At 37.6% G+C, this 24988-nt stretch overlaps 2 protein-coding genes across 6 annotated transcripts in view; one reads left to right on the forward strand and one right to left on the reverse strand.

The window, feature by feature from the left end:
* Positions 1-24988, reverse strand: part of OLFML2A (olfactomedin like 2A) — a 142124-nt gene that overhangs the window by 89314 nt on the left and 27822 nt on the right. Inside the window, exon 2 of the mRNA XM_073905751.1 lies at positions 18409-18509. The gene's annotated coding sequence lies outside the window, so the exon portion shown is untranslated. The remainder of the gene's footprint in view (positions 1-18408; positions 18510-24988) is intronic.
* NR6A1 (nuclear receptor subfamily 6 group A member 1) overlaps positions 1-24988 on the forward strand; it is a 222642-nt gene that overhangs the window by 54435 nt on the left and 143219 nt on the right. The window contains exon 2 of one of the 5 annotated variants that reach the window (XM_073905753.1): positions 17908-18100. The exons of the other annotated variants lie outside the window; for them this stretch is intronic. Coding sequence (XP_073761854.1) covers positions 18061-18100 — 40 coding nt within the window. The 5' untranslated portion in view covers positions 17908-18060. The remainder of the gene's footprint in view (positions 1-17907; positions 18101-24988) is intronic. 5 annotated transcript variants of the gene reach the window in all.

Here is a 24988-nt window from a genome sequence, read left to right on the forward strand (position 1 = left end):
AGCCAAAAAGACATGGGTTGAACACAAGGAGCTGTACGGTGGAGAAGTAACTGGTTTAACCAGAGTGTGAGTGATGTGGGTTTCTGGGAAATATAGACTGGTAGCCAGGGAAAAACCAGAGGTGTTAAACTGGAGTAGTTCAGTTGCAAGGAACAGAATACCCTCCCCTCCCCTCCCCCTTAAGCTAGTTTAAAATGGGGACATTGGTAGAAAGTACAGGATTTCTCTTGAGGCTTAAAGGATGGAGCATTCTTTTGAATTTCATAAAGGGTTAAGTCCAGAATTTCTTTCCTAACTCTCAGTGGTCATATGGAATCTTATTTCTGCTTTTCTGGTGCCTCTGCTTCCTATTTTCTTTTCTCCTTCAAACTGATCTTTGTTTCTGTATCCAGGATGGAAAATGGCTGTCTCTGCTCTGCCTTGTCATGTCTTTCCAGCACCCATGCTCAACACAAGCTAACTGAAGCATTTGTACTCAGATTTTAAATGCTCAGGAAAGAGGATAAGCCCAGCTTGGGTTAGGTGTCCATTTGTCTTGTCAGGGGCTGTAGCCCATTGACTACAGTAGATGGTACAGATACATTTTAAGGAGAATATGAATAGAGTAGACATTATCTGACATAACTTCAGTCAGGTAGCGGGCAGGATGGAGGTTGTGGAAATTCACCATTAAGTCTGGCATTGAGGGACAGTGTATAGGTAGGGCAAATTCAGGGGCATGGTTGATTAGGAATTATTTGTCAGCCCTGGAGTGGGAGGGCATGCGAAACTGGCAAATGAAGTGAGAATCCAGGTATTAGGTGATGCCTAAAGTTTGGCAAGTAGAATAATTTCAAACTAACCAGTTATTGGCTGGGAGTACAAGTATTAAGACTCAGGACTTTTAGGTCTTGGGATGGTAATGACCAGAGGGGCCAAGAGTTAAGCCCAGGCTAGTGAGCAAGGCACCCATGAGATAGACACACCCAGGCATGCTATGGGCTTAATTGCAGTGGCCAGGGCCAGCTGTAGCACTCAGTGTCCTTCTTTGTGTAGGACCTATCTGAGTACCTACCCGGTGACAAGATCTGAGGCTGTCTGTGTACTCTTATCCTAGCCATGATTGGCTTTAGGGTTGTTCAGATTGTACATACATGTACAGAGTACCAGTGACTCCAATAGTTAGGGCTTTTGGAAGGTGGGAACTGAAAATAACTACCTGATACTCAAATTTTTGTATTATTGTCTTCTGGAATTGAAAATAATACCAATATTCCAGAGTAACTTTATTCCTCTGCCTTCCCCAGGGAAGTTTTTTCTCGTATGTATATTTTTGAATTGAGTTGTATTTGAGCAATTTAGGTATTAAGGCACTTGGGTCTAATTCCAGGAAAACAGATTTGATTTCAGACTATTTGGCTTTACTAAGCCTGGGATTTTATTACTTAAGAGATTTATAAAAACATGTCTGAGGAGATTCATTTCTGGCATGAGTGAGTAGGTCAACAAATCCTGCCCCCAGTAAGCAACTATAAAGCTGGAAAAAACCGTCAGAAACAATTACAGGCTTATAACAAGTTGAGAAGTGTTTATTCATGAAAACCACTGAATTTTGTATAAAACACAAGTTTGTGATCTTACCCAGGATTGCTCCCTTTTTTTTTTTTTTTTAGCCCTGATAGTGTAGTAGTTCTACTAGGGTGAGGTAGGCTGTGAAAACAAGCAGCTTTATTACTCCTGTGGGAGGGGGCTCACTTGATTTGGAATATTATCAATTAAAAGTGGTGATCTTGGTGACAAGTGAAATAAGGAGAGCCAAGCAACTTTACTAGCCTAAGGTTACAGTCCTGTTTGGGGCAAACAGTGGAGCAGCAAGACTAGACAGGGCTTTAACAGAGAGCTCTGGCAGGTGAGTCAACTACAGGGAGTTTGATAAGCTCTCCATGTATCCTGGGTTGCATGGAGGTTTCACGCATAGTAGAAACAGTGCAAGCCCAAGCCATCTACCCATTTTTGGCCAGTGCAAAGGATGTGTGAGAAAGCCCAGCAGAAGGTAAAAATTATAGTAGACTTAAAGGCTTAAAGTGAGAGTGTACTCCCCATCCCAACCACAGATCGATCAGTGGGGAATAAAAGGGCTCAAGGTGAGCACCACCTCTGACCAGTCAGTAAGTTATGCAGCTAGAGGGGTGACCCTTAGAAGCCAGGCTTCAAAATAAAAACAAGGGAAAAAATCCTGAGGTACCACACATTGTAGGAGAGACAGATGATTTATTCCTGGAACATTAGTAAAAATAAAAACCCACCACCATCACAAAACCTTAGCTGAGAAAAACTCAGAATATAGAGTTGTGAGTAGTACCTTACTTTATATGTTCAGTATTCAACAAAAAAGTTAAAAGACATGCAAAAAATTGAAGTGTAATCCATACTCAGGAAAAAAAATCAGTAGAAACTGTCTCTAGTGATACCAAGTATTGGATCTGGCACACAAAGACTTCAAAGCCCCTATTAGAGATATTTCAGTGAAATAAAGGGAATCATGCTAAAAGGATTAAAGGAACCTATGATGACAATGACTGAATGAATAAAGAATCTCAAAGAGAAATTTTAAGAGAAAACTAAATGAAAGTGCTTGATTTGAAAACTATAGTAACTGAAATGAAAAATTAGGCTGGACTCAGCAGATTTAAGATGGCAGAAGAAAGAATTGGTGAACTTGTAGGCAGCTCAATAAAAATTACTATAAAAACAGAAAAAAGCTGAACAATGAACAGAGCCTCTGAGATCTGTGGGACAACATCAAATGTATACCTAAGAATATACATATATAAAAGGAAAGGAGTGAGAGAAGAGCAGAAAATACTAGAAAAAATAGAGGCCAAAATCTTCCCAAACTTGAGGAGAAGCATTCATCTACAGATCCAAGAAGCTTGATGAACCCAAGCATGATGAACACATACCAGAGTCAAACTGTTGTAAGACAAAGAAAAATCTTGAAAACAGCAAGAACAAAATGATTTATCACATACAAGGGAATAACAATAGGATTTACGGCTGACTTCTTATCAGAAGCAAGGAGGTCTAAAGGCAGTGGGATGACATAGTTAACATATGGAAAGAAAAAAAAATTAACCAAGATTTCTTTATCTAGTAAAACTCTTCCTCAAAAATGAAGGCAAAATAAAGACATTTCCACATAAAAAAGGTAGACGATTTGTTAATAGCAGACCTGCCTTAAAATACTAAAGGAAGTGACAGCAGATGGTCACTCAAATCCATAAGAAGAAATGAACATTGGAAATGGTAAGCGTATAGGTAAATGCAACTATATTTTTATATTCTTTTAATTTTTAAAATGACAAGATTATCTAAAGCAATAATTATAATACTGTATTGTTGAGTTTATAACACATATATGGTAATAAAAACAGAAAAGAGATGGAATAGGAAGGGCGCCTGGGTGGCTTCGTTGGTTAAGTGGCTGCCTTGGGCTTAGGTCATGTCCTGGGATTGAGCCCCGCATTGGGCTCCCTGCTCAGCAGGGAGCCTGCTTCTCCCTCTCACTCTGCTGCTCCCCCTGCTTGTGCTCTCTCATACTCTCTCTTTCAAATAAATAAAATCTTTTTTTTTTTTTAGATTTTATTTATTCATTTGATAGAGACACAGCGAGAGAGGGAACACAAGCAGGGGGAGTGGGAGAGGGAGAAACAGGCTTCCTGCAGAGCAGGGAGCCCGATGCGGGGCTCGATCCCAGGACCCTGGGATCATGACCTGAGCCGAAGGCAGACGCCCAATGACTGAGCCACCCAGGTGCCCCAATAAATAAAATCTTAAAAAAAAAAAGAGAGAGAGAGAGAGATGGAATAGAAAATATATTGGAGCAGATTTCTGTATTTCCTGAAGTTGTTAGATTGTGATAAGTAAAAGATGTATATTGTGATGCCTGGAGCAACCACAAATATAACAAAAAATAATTGTGAAAAAAGTCAACAGAGGGATTAAAATGGTATATATGCCAGAAATTTTTCACACACAAAAAGATAGTAATGGAGAAATAGAGGTTAAAGACAAAGACATGAAATAGAAACAGCAAGGGGCGCCTGGGTGGCTCAGTCGTTAAGCGTCTGCCTTCGGCTTGGGTCATGATCCCAGGGTCCTGGGATCGAGCCCCACATCGGGCTCCCTGCTCTGCAGGAAGCCTGCTTCTCCCTCTCCCATTCCCGCTGCTTGTGTTCCCTTTCTCGCTGTGTCTCTCTCTGTCAAATAAATAAAATCTTTAAAAAAAAAATAAAAACAGCAAAATGGCATACATAAATCCAAACAGGTCAATAATTATATCAAATGTAAATGGACTAACTGCCTATTCAGAAGGTGTAGGGATTATCAACCTGGATAAAAAGGCAAGATGCAATTCTATGCTGTCAGTAAGAGACCTACTTTAGATTTAAAGACACAAATAGGTTGAAAATAAAAAGATGCTAAAAAATAGATTATACAAACAGTAACCATAGGAGAGCTGGAGTGACTATATTAATAACATAAAATATACTTTAAGAAATATTACTAGAGAGAGGGACATTTCATAAGGACAAAAGGATCAAGATGAGGAAAATATAACCATTATAAAAATATACCTAACAACAGCACCAGAACACATGAGACAAAAACTGACAGGAATTAAGAGAAATAAAAAATTCAATAATAGTTACAGATTTTAATACCCAACTCTCAATAATTGATAGAAGAACTAGACAGAAAATTAGCAATGATACATAAGACTTAACATTGGCAACCAACTCATATTCATTGAATACTCTGTACAGAGTATACATTTTTTTAAGGGCACATGGAACAGTCTCTAAGAATATTCTGGGCCATAAAATAAGTCTCAATTATTTTTAAGGATTGAAATCTTACAAGGTATGTTTTATGACCACAACAGAATTAGAGATCTATAACAGGAAGAAATCTAGGATATCTCCAAATATTTGAAATTAAATAGCATACTTATAAATAACCCATAGGTCAAAGAAGAAATCCTAAGGCAAATATATACATATATTTAAATATATTTTGGATAAATGAAAATGAAAATATATTTTACGGAATGCAGCTAAAACAGTGCTTAGAAGAAAATTTATAACTTTTAAGTTTATAACTATATTAGGAAAGAAAAAAGGTCTCAAGCGTTAACCTAGGCTTCCACCTTAAGAAACTAGATAAAGATGTTCCTGATGTTGGGGTGGTGGGATCTGTGGAGTCTGCTTAAGTTTCTCTCTCCATCTCCCTCTGCCTCTCCCCCTTCTCTCAAATAAATCTTAAAAAAAAAAAAAGAAAAAAACTAGATAAGAAACCAAACCCAAAGCAAGATGATTATTTTGGGATTTAAAAAAAAAATCTTTATTTTATTAACATGGCATGGTACAGAGGTCAGCAAACTATGACATATGGGACAGTTATTTTTGTAAATAAAATTATTAAAGAATTAAAACTGTCTTTTTACATAAATGATATAATCTCATTTACAACATATTAGAAACAAGTGGAACTAATTGAGTTTGGCAAGGAGGTCATTCGAAAGAAGTTAAAAGGATTGTAAAGGAAAATCATGAACAACTTCAACAAATTAGACAACTTAAACGGAGTGGACAAATTCCTAGACACAAATGCCTAAGGCACAAATTATTAAAACCAGCTTCAAGAGGAAGTAGAATATATGAATAGACCTATAACAATTAAAGAATTGAATCAGTAATTAAAAAATATTACTGCAAAGAGGAGCCAAGTGGCTTCATTGGTGAATTCTATCAAACATTTAAAGAAGCACTAAAACTAATCCTTCACAAACTCTTTTAGAAAGTAGAGGAGGAAGGAACACTTCCCAACTCATTCTATGAGGACACTATTACCCTGATAACAAAGCCAAAGATACCGTAAGAAAACTGCAGACCAATACCCTTTATGAATACGGACACTATAATCTTTAATAAAACATTAGGAAACCAAATTTAACAACATAGAAAAATGGATTATATATCATGATCAATTGGGTGTTATCCCGGGCATGCAAGGTTGGATTAGTATGTATAAACCAATGTAACATACCAGGGATCAGCAGATGTTCTCTTAAAAGGCTAGTTGGTAAATATTTCAGGCTTTCGGACCATTACAGTTTCTGTTGAAACTACTCAGCTCTGCTGTTGTACTGCAAAAACAGCCATAGACAATATGTAAATAAGTGGATGTGCCTCTGTTTCAGTAAAACAAAATAGCTAGCTCACAGGTCACAGTTTGCTGTCCTGTAATAAACCATATTAATAAAAGGTTTAAAACAAAAACCCACACGCTATCTTAGTAGAAACAGAAAAAGCATTTGATGTAATCCAACACTCATTCATGATAAATGTCACAACAAACCAGGAAGAGTAGGCAACTTCTGTACCTTGATAAAGGGCATCTGTGAAAATGTTAAAGCTAATGTAATATTTAATGGTGAAATATGAATGCTCTTCCCCTAAGACTGGGAACAAAGTAGGTAAGAATGTCCACTCTTAGGGGCGCCTGGGTGGCTCAGTTGGTTAAGCGACTGCCTTCGGCTCAGGTCATGATCCTGGAGTTCTGGGATCGAGCCCCATATCGGGCTCCCTGCTCGGCGGGGAGTCTGCTTCTCCCTCTGACCCTCCCCCCTCTCGTGCTCTCTCTCTCATTCTCTCTCTCTCTCTCAAATAAATAAGTAAAATCTTTAAAAAAAAAAAAAAGAATGTCCACTCTTAAATCTACTCCTACGACTTCACTGGAGTGTTCTACCTAGTGCAATGGAGTGAAGATGGGGAGGCATCTAAATTACCTAAGTGATTCACAAAAAAAAAAAAAAAAATCTGAGTTTAAGCAAGGTCACAGGATACCAGATACACAAAAAATCAATTTTTTATATACTAGCAACAATCTAGAAATGAAAGTAAAAAAAGAGGGCGCCTGGTTGGCTCAGTTGGTTAAGCGACTGCCTTCGGCTCAGGTCATGATCCTGGAGTCCCGGGATCGAGTCCCACATCGGGCTCCCTGCTCGGCAGGGAGTCTGCTTCTCCCTCTGACCCTCTTCCCTCTCGTGCTCTCTATCTCTCATTCTCTCTCTCTCAAATAAATAAATAAAATCTTAAAAAAAAAAAAAAAAGATTATAAAAAAAAGAAAAAAAGAAAAAAAAAGAATTCCATTCGTGATTGGCATCAAAAGAATAACATCCTTAGGAATAAATTAACAAAAGAATTAACAGGATTTGTACACTAAAAACTATAAAATATTGTTGAGAGAAGCTTAAAAAGACCTAAATAAATGGAGAGACATTCTATCTTCATGGATTATAAGTCTAAACATTGTTAAAATGACAATTATCCCCAATTTGATGTATGGATTCATTGTAATCTCTCTCTTAAAAAAAATCCCAACTGACTTCTTTGAAGAAATTTAATCCTATAATTTATGTGGAAATGCAAAGGACCTAAAGTAGAATAGCCAGTACAATTTTGAGAAAGCACAACATTGGAAGGACTTTGATTACGTGGTTTCAAAAATTACTATAAAGTAATAATAATGAAGGCAGGGTGATATATTGGTGTAAGGATAGGTACTAGAACAGGATTGAGACTTCAGAAACACATCCTTACATATGTGGTCAGTTGATTTTTGACACAGATGCCAAGATAGTTCAGTGGGGGGAAAGTAGTTTTTTTCAACAAATAATGCTGGGAAATTGGGTATCTACGTGCAAAAACAAAACAGAACAAACAAAAACCCACCCAAAAACTCAGTCCCTTAATTTATACTAGACACAAAAATTAACTCAAAGTGGATCATATACCTAAATCTGAAACCACAAAATGTCAGAAGAATATCTTTGTGACCTTGGGTTAGGCAGTAACTTCCTAGGACATGACACCAGTGGCAAAAGCTATAAAAGAAAAATGTGATAAGTTGGCTTCATTAAAATGTAAAACTTGCATTTCAAAAGACATTATTAAAAAAGTGAAAAGACAACCTATAGAAAGATTTGCTTATCTGATAAAGAAGTATCCAAAATTAGGGGCTCCTGGGGGTGCTCAGTCGTTAAGCGTCTGCCTTTGGCTCAGGTCATGATCCCAGGGTCCTGGGATCGAGTCCCACATCGGGCTCCCTGCTCCGCAGGAAGCCTGCTTCTCCCTCTCCCACTCCCCCTGCTTGTGTCCCCTCTCTTGCTGTCTCTTTCTGTCAAATAAAATCTTTAAAAAAAAAAAAAAGAGTATCCAAAATATATAAAGAACTCCTACAACTCAGAAGACAAGTTAGTTTTTAAAATTATTTTTTTAAATAAAAGTTATTTTTTTTATGATTTCACTTACATGTGATAATTAGAATAGGCAAATTTATAGAGACAGAAAGTAAAATAGGGGAAGTGATTAAAGAATAGGTTGCTTAGGGGAAGTGTGGAATGAATAGTTATTGTTTAATGGGTAGAGAGTTTTTGTTTAAAATTCTGAAAAGGGGCGCCTGGGTGGCTCAGTCATTAAGCATCTGCCTTGGGCTCAGGTCATGATACCAGGGTCCTGGGATCAAGCCCCACATTGGGCTCCCTGCTCCGTGGGAAGTTTGCTTCTCCCTTTCCCACTCCCCCTGCTTGTGTTCCCTCTCTCGCTGTGCCTCTCTTTGTCAAATAAATAAAATAAATTATTTAAAAAATAAAAATAAAATTCTGAAAATATTCTGGAAGTATATAGGTGGTTGCACAGTCTTTTGAATTTAATGCCACTGAATTGTACACTCAAAAATGTTTAAAATGGTAGACTTTGTGTTATGTATATTTTATCATAATAAAATGAAAGAATCAAAAACAGACAAAAGGCTTGAACAGACATTTTATCACATGAAAGTGTTCAACATCGTTAGTTATTAGGGAAATGCAAATTAAAATCACAATGAATTTCTACTGCATACCCTCGGAGTGGCTGTAGTCAAAACAACTATAAATGTGTTGGTAAGAATGTACAGGAACTGGAAACCTTGTGCATTGCCATGAGAATGTAAAATGGTACAGTGATTTTAGACGTCAGTTTGGAAATTTGATAAACACATAGGGGTGCCTGGGTGACTCAGTCGGTTAAGCATCCAACTCTTGATTTCAGCTCAGGTCATGATCTCTGGGCTGTGAGATCAAGCCCTGTGTCATGCTCCACAGCCTGCTTAAGTTCTCTCCCTCTCTCTTTGCCCCTCCCCCAATCCATTTCTAAAAAAAAAAAAAAATAGAAACTTACCATATGATGCAGCAGTTTCAGTCCTAGGTATCTACCCAGGAGAAACATAAATATATGTCTACACAAAGACTTGTATATGAATGTTTATAGCAGCATTATTTATAATAGCCAAAATCTGGAAACAATCCAAATGTCCATCAGCTGGTAAAGGGATAAACAAAATGTGGAATATCCATATAATGGAATGCTATTCAACAGTAAAAAAGAATGAACTACTAACATGCTACAACATGAATAAACTTCAAAAACATGCTGAGTGAAAGAAGTCAAACTCAAAAGATTACGTATTATGATTTCATTTATATGAAATATCTAGAAAAGGCAAATTTATAGAGAGAATACAGATCAGTGGTTGGGTCTAAAGGTAGGAGTAGAGTTGATTGGAAACAGGCTCAAGGGGAGTTTTGGAGTGATGAAAATATTCTAAAATTGGATTGTAGTCTTAGTTGCACAACTCTATAAATGAGTGAATAAAAGTTATTGAATTGTACATTTACAATGGATTCATTGTATGGTATTTAAATTAAATCTAAGTAAAGTTGTAAAACTAAAAAGTACCTAAGATTGGTTGGAGACTTTTGGATAAAACAGTGTTTTGTGGGTTTTTTTTTTTTTTAATAAAATGGTTTTAAGTTTGTCAGGTGTCCTATTGATTTGTGATGTCTCATATTAGTCTTTCACTTGGAGGCCTCTAGGCCTCCTGCAGGCCCTCCCTGCTCCCAAAGACTTACCCTATGCCGTGTCTCACTAAAGTCCGTCAGAAAGAATTTTCTCCTTGTTTGGGAGAAGTGACTCAGCTGTTTGGAGTGTGGCTCTGATGGGCTTTCTAGGCAGGTGATACTTATATAGAGAAAAATGCTTACTTTCAGGCCCAGGTTATAGATCAGTCCCAGCTAGGCGTCTTGCAAATATGTGCTGCAGATTGACAAGTAGGTGAGAATTTGAGGAATTGAGGGTATCTTGTCTGCTGAAAGAGGAGAGCCCATGGAGTGGGCTCACATACTAGGATGCTTCGGGCTGTATTGCTATGTCCTATACTTTTCACTGTTTTTTTGTTTGTTTGTTTGTTTGTTTTCCTGAGGCCTCACAATAATCCTGTGAGATAGGAGAGGTATCCTTAGTCCTCATTTTACAGAGAAGGAAGGTTTACAGGGTGACTCACTTGTCCAAGAGCACACAACTACGGCAGAATTGGACTTGAATTCAAGTTTTCTGACTCCATACCCTAAAACACTTCTTTTACATTCTATGTTTTGCCTCTACTCTTTACTGGGAAGAGGAGCAGAAGGGGCATGTAATTTTGACTGATTGCACATGTTTTCAGTAGATTCAGTCTGAAGAAAAGGAGGGGAAGTTGGACTAAAGTGTAAGTTCAGGTGTTCTATAGCAAGTATAGTAATCAAGGACAAATCTGAAATCTGGTAGTTATTAAAATTATACCTGGGTTGGAACTATGATTCATGGCACAGATGGTTTGAAGGTATCCAGTGCTTGGTTCAAGGAGCAGACCACTTCCTGAGTTTTAAATATAACTGTGCCAGAAATCATAAGGAAATTCATTTGACAAACATTTACTGAGTGTCTACTCCATACAGGATCACAAGGTCCAATTGGATCCTATTGAGATACAGCCTGAGAGAACAGAAGTAGGCTGGAATTTCCTTCATCATTTCCATTCTCTGAGGCTGATGTTTCTGCCCCCCAAAGTGACCACATCCACATGGACCTGGAGCCTGTCACTTTCTACTATCCTTGCAGCTGCGCTTTCTACAGGTTCCCTTTCTTGATTAAAATAGTCCATCTTTTCTTCCTTTTCCATTGTGGATTCTTCCATCTGCTTTTCACCCAAACATAGGTAGATCTTGCATCTAAAAGAGATCTTTGCTTTAAACAAAAAGACATTTAAAAATACTTTTCTTAATTGTTGAAATAGTTTATGCTTATTGCTAAACACTTGGAAGGCATAGATGAGTTATAAATAATAAACATAAAATCACCTTTAATTCTACAACTTAAAGATTTCAGTGGTTAACATTTTTGCTTCTAGTCTGTTTGAACTTCCAGTCTGCTTTTTACTTCCTATCAGTCAGTGTCTGCTTGTGCATGTGTGTATGCACATTTTAGTATTTTGTTGTGTCAAGCTCTGTGTGAAATAATTTACGTGTATTCTTCACAAGTAGCCTTGTGAAGCAAATACTGTTATCATATCTCCTATTTACAGATGAAACAGATTTAAAGGTAAGTACTTTTCCAGGTTTACATAGTTGATAAGTCATGTAGCTGGAATTTTTACCCTTACTTAGCTCAAACTCTTCACCACTACCTTTCCAGAAATCTGTTTTCTTCTGTGACTATCACTCCAAAATTGTTCTCTGTAAGACTGTCAGTAACTTTTTAAATTCCTACCTTATCCAGCCCCATTTCCAGACCTCTTCTCAATCTTTTGTGTGTTTCAGCCATATTTTCAGTTTGGTGCAAGCACTATGCGCCTTTGGCCTATAGGTATGCTATTCGTTCCCTTTGCTCAGAATCTTCACCCCACCTCTTTCACCCAGGTCATTACATTTATCCTTCAAGTCTTCACTTAAATGTCACTTTCTTGAGGTCACTTCCCAGGCCTTTCTCACCCTCAAGACTGGATTGGTCCCTTCTATTATTTGCTCCCATAGTACCTTGATTTTCCTTTTGCAGACCTTTTCACACTTGAAATTATTTGATCATTAGAATTTGGTCTGTTATGTACTTTTCATTTTCACTATGTACTTGGTTCCCTTCACATCTTCTGGCTTCAGTTGCAGTCCAGGTACATGGTATGTGTCCAGTAACTATTTGTGTTCAGTAAAAGAAAAATCTTTCTTTCTGTACTTGGCTCATTCACTCTTCTTAGCTTTATGCTTGTAAATCACAAATGTGCATCCTCTGTTCAAAAAATGAATTTGTCTTTTTTCCATTCTAAAATTGCTCATTTCTTGGGGCGCCTGGGTGGCTCGGTCGTTAAGCAGCTGCCTTCAGCTCAGGTCATGATCCCAGCGTCCTGGGATCGAGCCCCGCATCGGGCTCCCTGCTTTCCCCTCTCCCACTCCCCCTGCTTGTGTTTCCAATCTCGCTATGTTTCTCTGTCAAATAAATAAATAAAATCTTAATAAAATAAAATTGCTTGTTTCTTAATGCACTCCAGGCTCCTAATTAGTCAAGAAAGTTAGGCACCATTCTTGACTCCTTGCTGTCTTTTCTGTTTGAGCCAATTCGGTCTATTGACCTGGAAAGATGGCCACAATATTTTAAGGGAAAAAGGTTTCAGAACAATATGTATAATTTGCGCTATTTTCCTCTAAATACAAATACATGTATTTTCAACATCTCTGATATATCTATTTGGGAGGATATTATACATGGAACAGAATGATGGGAAGGGGCCAACTAGTGGACTTTAATTTTCTCTCTTTTGTATGACTTTTCAGTGACCACATAGTACTAAAAAAGAAAACAAATCTATTTTGAAAAACAGAAAACAACCAAAAACAAAAGTAGAAATGCCTTTTGGAGACATCTTTTCTATTTTTTTCACTCCTGCTGCCTCAGTTTTAGTTCAGCTCATTTGTGCAACAGATTTCTCTCTCTCTCTCTCTGTCTCTTTCACATCTCTCTTCCTTTCCTCCCATTTCATATACCTGGTCAGTCTTCTCAAAGTCTTGGTTTCATTATCTCTTTTTGGAGCTCAGCGCTTAAAGTGGCTCCCTGTTGCACTAATTCTAAATATTTCTTCCTGGCTTACAAGGTCTTCTATAATTTGTCCTTTTACCTTTTCATTGCTGCTCCTCATGACTCCCTAACATAATCTCTGAACTATTCTCCTTATGTTCCCTATACATGCCACATGTTTTCTCTATTGCGTGTATTTATCTACAGTCTTAGCTGCAAAAAATACCCTTAAACTCAAATAATTGTTTCCCTTCCTGTAGCATTTAGTTTTTTGTTGTTTGGATTTTTTAAAAAATATTTTATTTATTTATTTGACAGAGAGAGAGTGCACAAGCAGGGGTAGTGGCTGCCAGAGGGAGAGGGAGAAGCAGGCTTGGAGCAGGGAGCCTGACAAGGGTGGGGGGGCGAGGCTCAGTCGTGGGACCCTGTGATCATGACCAGAGCTTGAGGCAGATGCTCAACCAACTGAGCCACCCAGGCGCCCATGTAGCATTTAGCTTTATCTAAGAGAAACTGCATAGGATTTTGGTGGCTGAAATGGGTTATTTTTTTATTGGCATATTTAAAGACTGTTGATTCTCTGTGTAAGTAAATAAGTGGCGTGCTTGTTCAGGTATACATTTTTCCAAAGAACATGTTGGACATTCTTTTCTAATGTTTTCAGAAAATTTGGAAGTAATTGGTGGTTGAAAAATAATGCCTAGAGGGGCGCCTGGGTGGCTCAATCGTTAAGCATCTGCCTTCAGCTCAAGTCATGATCCCAGGGTCCTGGGATCGAGCCCCACGTCGGTCTCCCTGCTCCGCGGGAAGCCTGCTTCTCCCTCTCCCACTCCCCCTGCTTGTGTTCTCTCGCTGTGTCTCTCTCGGTCAAATAAATAAATAAAATCTTTAAAAAAGAAAAATAATGCCTAGAATGCTTGGTATAATAAAATACAGATTCTAGGACCCTACATCTGGTCTAGGGAAGAGCTCAGGAATCTGCGTTTTTTAAAGCAACTAGTCTAGATGACTATACAACCAGATTGGGAAACACTGGCCTGAACCCTCTATTTTTCCTGAATTCTTGTCATTTTTTTGCATTTTCTCTTGGCTTTGATTTTCTTTTTAGTTCTTGTGTCACTATACCTGTTCTTCTACTTCCTTCTTATCCCTAGTTTTGGAAGCTAACTTGATAAGACTCTTTTCCTACTGCTTTATTTAATTTGACTTTTGCTATGAGAATCTGTTTTTCTCTCAGACTTAAGTATATGATTAAGTTATTGGTGACCAAAGTTTGTTTTCCTATCATTATCATGAAAGATTCAGTGGCTCATCTCATGTTATAGAAGTCAGAGAATTGGTACTACATTTTACCTTTTGTTTAGAAAAATGATGTGCATTTCCCATTTCATTTAGGTTCTTTTCTTGTTTGAGGGACATGGTTTGCAAAGGTCAGAATGAATGAGCCTCATAGTTTTGGTCAAAAGAGATTAAGTACATTTGAATAATAATAACCAGGGCCTTCATACTGGGGCATACTATGTAGTCATTTAAAAGAACCAGTACAATATAGCAAGATTGTTGCAGAAGGCTGTCTATACTAGCTGTCTAGTATAGCTGAGTGAAAAAGCAGATTATACAGCAATAAATATAAAATGAGCTCATTTTTGTTTAAGTCACCTCTCAAAAGCCCCACAAAATTACAGATACGTATCCATTTGTATGTGCATGGATGAAGGTCTCTAAGGACATAAAATTAAGTGTATAGTTTATGATATTTATTATTTTAATAATACTAGATAATATAATAAGTTTATTATATTGATTATAACAGGTTATTAAACTTGTTTATATTTATAGGTGATTTCCATTGAGGAAATGGAAGATGATGAGGAAAGGGATATTTAATTTTTACTTTATTTCGATATTTAAATTTTAGATAATGAGTATGTGATTTTTTTAATTTAAAAAATTATGAAAGCATTGGTTTTTTAATACAGTGTGATATCAAGGTATACAGTTTGTTCTTCCTATAAAAATAACATTTCTTTTAACTCTAGAACATTTTTTAAAAATAAGAAAAAGTAAAGCACTAGGAACTTAGAGTACTTATTTCATATTAGAATCAAAGAGAGCAGGAGAGGCTTTAGCTAGTGTATTGGAGACAGCAGCAGCTCCCACCCAGCATGGTAGCTGATGCACTCAGGTGACTGCTTTTGCTTCCCTTAGGTTGTTTGGTCCGCAGTTTGCATTCATTGATCAGTGAGTTGATTCGGATTCAAACCCACCGACAGCAATGAATGTTGAGTGCAGCCATCAGTGTTTCCATTTGGTGGAGTTGCCTCGGCCCTCCTGAATTCCTGGCTCTTCTTTACCACACTGGTTCTTTGAGGTCTGGTATCGCTCTTAGTAACCAATGATTGAGGGCCCACATAATTATAGGTAACATTGATACTAGAGCTGGGAGATTCTTTACAATGAGAAACTATGGTTCAGAGAATAGAAGGAGCTCATGGAGAAGCTAACAGGGAGCTCTGTACCACACAGGCAGTGTTTGCATACCTGGTAGATAACAACAAGAGTTGAGGGTCCTGGCTCTTCCTCTCTGTTTTGGACTGAGAAATATGAGTACTTTTCAAGGTAAATTAGCACAGGTTTTGTTTTGGGTTAAATAATAATAGTAGCTTACATATATTGAGTGTTTGCTGTGTGCTTGCAGTGGTAAAAAGCACTTTATATATTATCTCGTTGAATCTCAAAACTCCATGAGGTAAGTGTTCTTATTATCTCCCATTTTATACACGAGAAAACGGAAACTCAGATACTTGCCTGTGGTCACATAGCTAGTTAGGGAGTTGAACCAAGATTCCTCCCAGATCTCTGACTCCAGACCTGACTTTTTACTTGCATTTAACAAACATTTATATAAGCATATGTGTGGATAGAAATAGTGAGGCAATAGTTGCTTTCAAACAGCTCACATTCTAACAGCTGTCAAAACTTAACCATATTAATTGTAACTGGAGGTAGAATGTGATAAGAGTTGTACAGACCTTAAACAGTTGTGTGCTATTTTTGCTTATTAAATCCTTCTCTTACCCTTAATTAAAGTTTTGAGGGGATGTGAGAGAAATGCGTGTAAAATACTTAATTGGATTTCGCTCAAAACCAAAATACATATTTTTAATGTCTCTCCCTGCTATATCCTGTTTCTCACTAGAGTGACATATTTCTCGGGGACATTTTTAAGTACATTAGGTATTATAGTGGAGTTCTCCTTATCTTGTTGAAATGAAACACTTGTTTGTCAAAAACACAACACAAAGCAAGGAACAATGGGCAATAGAAATAGGGGGAGCTCTTAAAAAACTCACTGGACCACGTTTGGGGGACAGGCAGCAGGACTGGTTCTGGTGATCTTATGTGACATGTGAAGATACAACCTGCTCCTTTGCTTCAGGAAATGTAGTGGTGTTTGTAAGGACCCCAAGGTACAGTCAACGGTCGGTGGTTTTTTCAAATCCCAAACTCACCGACAGCGTTGAATGTTCCTTGGAGTCCTCTGAAGGCTGGATTCTGGCCCTGGCAGCCCTTCTTCAGCCTGTACCCATGTTCCAGGAGCCAATGAGCAGTGAAACCACTGCTGATAGAGGCTCTCATATTCTTTTCCAGGTTTCAAGTTGAGAGTATTTAGATTATGAAATCAATTTGTGTACAGCAGAGAGCTAATGAACTTAATGAACTTGGGAGACTGCAGTTATTTATACAAGCAGACTCCAATGCATGACTGAGAAAATGGCTTTGAATGGTATTATTTTTTCAATTCTGAAAATGTCAAGTGCCTCATTTTATAGTAGATTCATTATTAAAGGGCATGGGTGAGAAAGAAATTAACATATATTGTGGGCTCTGTTATGTGCTGGGCTTTGTATATTTTTATCTCATTAAACTCAAAACAACCCACTTGTACCTCATGAAAAAACTGAGTCTTAGAGAGATGAAGTGATTTGCACAAAGTTACATGGCCAGGAGTCACTGTTTTAAGCCAGAACTTGAATACTGGACTTTATGAATGCATAGCTCACTGATCATATCACCTCCTTCCTTGTCCACCACAAAACTTACTGTTATATATCTGGAAGTAGCGTCTTCAGTGAGAGCTACATAAAACTGAAACATTTTCTCCTGTTTGCCTGTATAAATAGTAGGTGGGTCTGTAGGCGAAATTTTTCATAGAGGAAGATGAAAAAAATTGACCTTCATAATTGGTGATCTCTCTAGCAGAGATCCTGGATCACTAAGTTGCCACAGAGGTTCAGTGGTAGTCTACAAGTTATTTTCCATATTGAAAAAACAAAAACAAAAATCCCCATCACCTAGTAGAAAGCCTGCATTTCTCCTCTGTAAAGTCATAGTAACTAAAATGTCAGATGTCTTTGCTTTGGCATAAAGAGTATTGGTGCATTATAGACATACTGGTTATTTTTTATTGGCTACTGAATGTCTTTGATTAAAAATCTGGAAAATGAAGGATTTATATGGGTAGGGATCGAGGATTTCAGAATGTAGGGTTTTATTATGGGATGGATCAAGGAGTGCTCAGTAGAAGAAAGGCTTACAGAACTGCTGGCTGAATTAAGGTTAATCTTTAATCAGGGATAGTTACTGTCATTTGCTTTGGGTTTAAATATTAAAGGTTGACTCTTCTCAAATTCATCTTTAAAGGAGCCAAATGGTACACATTAAAAAAAGAATCAACCACTAAGAATTTGGTTTGAATGTAAACTGTTTACATTCTACATCAATTTAATTATTTCACCCTCTGTCAAAACACTCCAGTTAGCCAGCTTTGTTGAGTTCTCAGTGTTATGACAGTGAATTGTATACAAACGACAACAAAAAACCAAGCAACTGTTACTGTGTAGTAGTTTAAAAACTCTTTAATGTGTTTACTTTAAACAGTCTTCCCCTTGGTCTGATAGTATGAAGAGATGTGAATGCCTTACACCATTTGGGCAAATGTTCAGGCTTTAAAAAAAATACTGACTTCTGCTGCTCCAAGCCATTAGATGTTTACAAAATACCATTGCTTAAATTCATGGCACTCTAAGAAGAATGCTTTTCATAGATTTGAAAGACGAGAGCAGAATGAAAGGTAAGTTTCTAGAATGACATAGGGGTATTTCCCATTGTGTGGGGATAATTAATTTTCATGGCAGGGAAGGCCACCATCATCCTCATTCCTTTAATTTGCTTTAAGTCCTTTAAGTTTTAATCATCAGGCAAGTTTGAAGGACACACTGGGTATTTTAAATGAGTCTGCGAAGGGGTTTATGCATTTAATGCAAGGATAAAGTCTAAGGGTTAAAAACATTAAGGGTTAATTGGCCTGTTTCATTCTTGATTTAGATTGGTTTTGAGTTTGTCAAAATTCACCATGCCATCTTTTACTGTTTCACTTACCTCTTTTCCTTTTCCAGAGGTACTACGAAATATTGAAACCCACATTGCTCCAACTTGGAAATGTAATTGTTTTCATATTCTTCTTGAGGCCTCTTGATATACTTGAAAGAAACAAGAATCATAAACTTAATAAAACAATATATTTGAGGGATTAGTAGCATAGAAGAGAGGAGGAGTTACTATTTCAGGTGGCTATCTCTCCAGACACTTCCCAAGCATTATGCAGGGAGCATCTTTAGAAGTGTTGGGGCGGGGGGGGGGTAATGCTACTGACTTTGAGGACAAATTCTTAAGTTATAAAGATGACAACAGCATGTCAGCATGAATCCATGTTTCTCTTAGCCAGACTGCTAGTGTTCTGCTTTATCTTTTTGCTAATTCGGCAGTGAAATCCTAGGAACCTTTCTCTTACATATATAGCCCTTGCCATCATGGAGCCCAGTGTCTGCCCAGGGAACTAGACATAGACACAGCTGATAACAAAGAGAATGATTGCTATGCTGGTGGAAAGGTACAAATCATGTTAAGGGAGTTTAGAGAAAAGGGTTAATTCTGCCCAAAAGTGTCAGGAAAGATATATCTTGAGGGTCACATCTGATCTGGGACTCAAATGTATAGTTGAATTTTTCTAGACAGAGAAGGAAAGATATTCCAATAGAGGGAAAACTGCACAGGAAGTCACTCCTCATTACCTGATTACAGGTTACATCAGGTAATGAAGAGTGGTGAGATTAACCTCTCAGCATCAGTTAACTCATCTTTAAGATGTGGGACAAATAGCACTTGCTCTGTGCACACAGTTGTGAAAAGCAAATGAGGTTGTGCATGTGAAAGCATGCAAATATAATTTCTAGATTTCTCTTTTTTTCTCATTGCTCTTGGTTCATATGTGCTAAAATAGAATATATGAAATACCTTATCATGATAGACTTTTCCAAATTGGATTCTTATTTGGCTTTTCTCTTTTTTTCCTTTAGAGTGGCCATAGTTTAAAATTTTCATATATTAAGTGTTTGGAGAAGTAATCGTATTGTAAAGAGTACAGATTTGGAGTCAGACTTTTGACTTTGCAACTTACTAGCTATGTGACCTTGGGCAAATTACTTAACTTCTCTTTTTCTCTTTTTCCTTATCTATAAAATGGAGATAATGATAACGTCTACCTCATAGAACTATTGTGAGGGACGCCTGGGTGGCTCAATTGGTTCAGTGTCTGCGTTTGGCTCAGGTCATGATTTCGGGGTCCTAGGATAGAGCCCCACATCGGGCTCCTTGCTCAGCGGGGAGCCTGCTTCTCCCTCTGCTTGCCACTCCCCCTGCTTGTGTTCTTTCTCTCTCTCTCTCTGACAAATAAATAAAATCTTAAAAAAAAAAAACTACTGTGAGAACTAAATGAGGTAAATATATGTCAAGTGTGTAAAACAGCACATGACACATGTTAAAATTTATATGTATTTCTATATGTTGTTATAAAATCATTTACAGTGTATTAATATGTAATATGTATTACATATTACTAATTTAAAATGCACATTTTACCCATAATCTGGTTTTAGTCCATTTACACTAATGTAAAACCCTTATTTTATAGTTAAAATAACTTCTGAATAGCTATTACATTGCATATGTATATATGTATATGCATGTTTCAAAGACATTTTTGAAATCAATTCTCTACCACTCTCTTTGTGACCTTAGGAAAAGTTTTTATCTCCCTTGAGCTTCAAAATCCTCAATCTATTAAAATAAGAATAATAGTATAGTACTACCTCCCTCATATTGCTTCTGAGGATTAAATTAGATAATATAATTAAAAACTTTCCGGAAGTCTATAGATTTTCTCCCTAAATAGATGCACATAAACGCAAAATTTTGAAAGCAGTTTCAGTTACAGAATCCAAGAATCCATCCATAGCCTCCCTATGAACTTCAGGGTAAGAAATTCTAAACAGCTGTAGACCAAGATTTCACCATCCAGTCTTGTCACTGCTGTAATGTTGCTACTTTTACAACCTGTCACCACCATCTACTCACATTGTTCCCTATGCTATAACCTGTGTGATATAACCGGACAGTGATAACTGAACAGTGATGATCCCTGGAAAAGTAGTTATCAGGCTTCATTAATTTCTGTACCCAATCACAGATGCCAACCATTAATTAGTAAATCTGCACTTATACAATTAGAATTTCTAAAAGTTGCCAGATGAGAAGTTACACAAATATTTGAATGAATTTAACTTACTTTGCAACAGTTCCTCTCTTCTCCCCACTTCCCCAGCAAACATTTGGTTTGGATCTGATCCCAGAACTATGACTACTAATTCTGGCCTTAAGTTAGGCTGAGAGAATGTGTTGTTTCAAGGCAGTGCTTACAACACGCTGGCTTTTACAAAGCCTGCTGGATCCAGAGTGTTTACTTGAGTATTAGGGAAGGGGAAAAAAAAAAAGAGTATGCTAAAGATTGCAGTTGTATATGGAATTATTGGATATTCTTATATTTAGCCTGCTTGAGGTTTTACCAGACAATCGAGAGGTAGAAAGAGAAATTTAAACTTTGTATCTTGGAACATTTTACTTTTTGACATGGCAACTTTATATCAGGTTATTTCAGATATTTTTATGAGTTGGGAAGACAAAAGAGGGTGAGCAGCCCAACTCGCTGAAATAACAAATTGGCCTAGTGCCAGAAGACAGTATTTCTTTTCAAATGGGACATTTCTTTTCAAAACCTATCAAAATATTCTAAGGGCCACCTGAATTTTCCATCCCCTAGTTACACTGACTTAATGTGTTTAAGATATTACTATTTTAGATTATTTTACAAACCCACAGGAAGCAGGACTTCACTTTTCCATGGTAAATTAATTCACAGGATATCTGTAATCAGTGAACAACTCTTCCAAGTAACTCTGTACCAAGGACTGTTGTTCAGCTGACCTGAATGAGTGAGTACATTAAGTGAGTTGGGAATATACAGTCATAAAAGAAATAGGAATCAAAATCATGCAGTAGTTAATATTCATGGGCATTAAGGAATGAGGTGGAAAATCTTGGGTTTTATTTCAGTGTGTGAAAAATGTTGGCAGAGATTTTAAAAGTCCTTGAAAGCCAAGAGGCATGTGTTTTGTAATAACTAGTTAATGAAATAAACAAGAAGAGTGATCAAAGAAGGACTCAAATCTTTCCTTTTTCACAGTGATGAAACCCTGATGATCTATCAATAATCCAAGAATATGTATTTCTTCCTCTGACCTATTTTAGCTTATTGGGTTAAATTTACTCATATGATACTTTATATGCTTTAAAAACTGGATGTCTGTTTTTATAAAGTTTATCATTGTCTCAGGTAGATTATAATGTTGTGTTAAGACATTATAAGTTATAGGTAATTAGACATATTCATCCTATAACTAACTTATTATTTAGAACATTTAGGGAAAATGCTTTTTATCATTTTTGTATTATGTATGTAGGCTACACACCCAGCATGGAGCCCAACTCGAGGCTTGAACTCACGACCCTGAGATTAAGACCTGAGCTCAGGGGCACCTGGGTGTCTCAGTCAGTTAAGCATCTGCCTTCAGCTCAGGTCATGATCCCAGGGTCCTGGGATCGCACCCCATATCGGGCTCCCAGCTCCACAGGAAGCCTATTCTCCCTCTCCCACTCCCCCTGCTTGTGTTTCCTCTCTTGCGCTGTGTCTCTCTCTGTCAATAAAATAAAATAAAATAAAATCTTTAAAAAAAAAAAAAAAAAGACCTGAGCTGATACCAAGAGTTGGACACTTAACCAACTGAGATACCCAGGTGCCCCAAGGTAAAATGCTTTTTAAATGTTGGTTTTCTTGGCTATTTCCAGCAAATAGTTGAATCTTTGCAAATATGATGTCTTAAAGGATTTATTTTTCAATGTATATTTTCTAGAAAAGCTATGTTTAGATCTACCTCATACTTTCATAAATTAAATAGTACTATATAGGTTGGGTAAACTATTAATATGTGGCATACAGGTTTTAGACTTATTTCTCCATTGCTAACCTGAAATTGGACAATCCTCATATTTGCATAGGAATGCTAATCGTGGCTAGGGGAAAAATCCTGGGATGAAAAAATAGAAAATAAGTTCCAATCTGTAGTTTTATCACTTTCAAAGCTATCAGGAGTCTTAGAGGTCATTTAGTAGTGATTTCCAAATATGACTTTGCATCAGAAGTAAAAGTGTGGTGATGGGAAAAGTGGGTTGATAATAATTCCTAGGCGTTGCCTTAAACTTAGTAAATCAGATACCCTAGGAATTGGTTTTATAGTTTTCAGAATCCTCCAGGGGATTCTGATATTGCCATTTCATGGACATTTGGGAATCTCTGATTTAGGCTAAGATTTCTAATTAACAGTTGAGGAAATAGATTTTTTAAAAAAGATTTTATTTATTTATTTGACAAGAGAGGGAGAGGGTACAAGCAGGGGGAGTGGCAGGCAGAGGGAGAGTGAAAAGCAGGCTCCCAGCTGAGCAGGGAGCCTGATGTGGGGCTTGATCCCAGGACCTTGGGATCATGACCTGAGCCGAAGGCATATGCTTAACCAACTGAGCTACCCAGGCACCCTGAGGAAATGGATTTAGAAGGGAAATGAAGACCCGAAGTCATATAGTGGGTCAGAATTAAAATCCTTGACTGTGATATTAACTATATTAATAGTTTACCCAACCTGTGATTTTAGTAGTAAAATCCTTGACTAAATGTGACTGACACACACACACGCACGCACACACACACACACCTCTTTACTTATATGACACTGCCTCTCCATCATGAAAAAGCATGCTTTTTGAAGAAGTTTCCTTATGTCCTTTTGGCCATCTGAAAAGTACTTCAAGTCTATCTGCCTGGCAGGTCAAACATCTTAACCTTAGGGATACACCCAGAACAAGTGCAAATGGACCACTGGCTTGAATTTAGCATCCTGACCTGAAGTATTTGACTAAGTAAGCGATGCTGAGTGGTGTTGGCATAAAAACTGTCCATGGTATGAAATGAGGAATAGCTGTAAGTGATCAAAAGTCTGTGAAGGCCCTTCAGGCTCTGACATTTATCAGCTGCTGCTACACTTTAACACTTTTCTCTAATCAAAGATGACTACCACTGGATTGAAGAGGCTTGCAGAACCTCTGGCTGCTCTCAGGGGAGGAATTTATTTTAATTGGCAGTGAGAAGGTAGGAATGATTTCAGTAAAGATCAAGAACCTCAAACTCCACTTCAGCTTGGGCTCCTGGCCAAGTGTCCATCCTCTGGAGGGAGTTGGTGTCAGCTGCTGTCTTGTGACTTGAGGTATTTCAAAAAAGCCAAAGGCATTACAGAAGCTTTTCCTGAGTTGGCAGGCAGGAATGGCACCAAGAATCAAGGCCTGACACATGTCATCAGCCTGGAAAAAGTGGAGTTTGGACACTAATGATGGCTCTTGTCAAGGCTTAATGTGTTAAAGCAAGGAGGACTCAGCTTGGGGGTTTGTTTGCATAGAAGAGGAGTTAAAGCTTAGAGAACACCTGCCAAGAGTTTTCACTGCCCCAGCTGTATGTCAGTGACAAATACTTCACCCTTGACTCCTGTCACTTCTTTTTAATGGGTGATGGTCGAGATGCTGGATGGGTAAGGAAGAGAGGCAGCCTAGTTATATCTAGCACATTTCCCTATTTGCTTGTTTTCTTGCCATTCTCTATGTAGAGCTAAATTTGTGTGGCCATACTCCAGGCTAGTGTTTTGTTCTGTCTATATCTGACGGTATGCTGGGCCAGAGTCTCAGGTCCTTTATTTCCATAAATGCCACTGCTGATGACCACACAAATGTTTTGATGGGCAGTTATGAGAACGTTTTTTTGCTGATAGATCTCTTTCTTAGAAGTGTTATTTTCAAATCCCAGATTTGCCATGTAGTAGCTGTGTGATTTTTGGCAAATGGTTTAACCTCTGTTTCTCATCTGCAAAGTGGAGGTAACTAATTAATTGTACCTATACCACTGGGTTGTTGTGAGAACTAAGTGAAAGCAGGAGTATAAAAATACATGACATGTAACATTCAAATTTCAGTTATTGTTAATATTGTAATTATTTGGTTGAACTTCCTGCCTACTGGGAAGAATGCAATGAGGGTTTTCTTTTTTTTTTTTTTTAAAGATTTTATTTATTCATTTGAGAGAGAGAGAATGAGAGATAGAGAGCACGAGAGGGAAGAGGGTCAGAGGGAGAAGCAGACTCCCTGCTCAGCAGGGAGCCCGTTGCGGGACTCGATCCCGGGACTCCAGGATCATGACCCGAGCCGAAGGCAGTCGCCCAACCAACTGAGCCACCCAGGCGCCCCTGCAATGAGGGTTTTCTAAACCATTGTCTTCGTGAATACAGGGATCGTGGTGTAGAATGAATGTAAAATTGAAATCAGGAGATCCAGATTCAAGTCTTGACTATGCTGTATGTTACTTCAATTTCCATATTTAAAAAAAAATTATACCAACTAAAACAAACAAAATCAGGATCTCTGAGATCTCTTGACAGACAGAAAATAATTACATTCATAAAAATTATTG

Source organism: Callorhinus ursinus, unplaced genomic scaffold (genome assembly GCF_003265705.2).
Source record: "Callorhinus ursinus isolate GAN/ISIS: 27379988/994484 unplaced genomic scaffold, GSC_fseal_2.0 scaffold24, whole genome shotgun sequence".
NCBI classification, from domain to species: domain Eukaryota; kingdom Metazoa; phylum Chordata; class Mammalia; order Carnivora; family Otariidae; genus Callorhinus; species Callorhinus ursinus.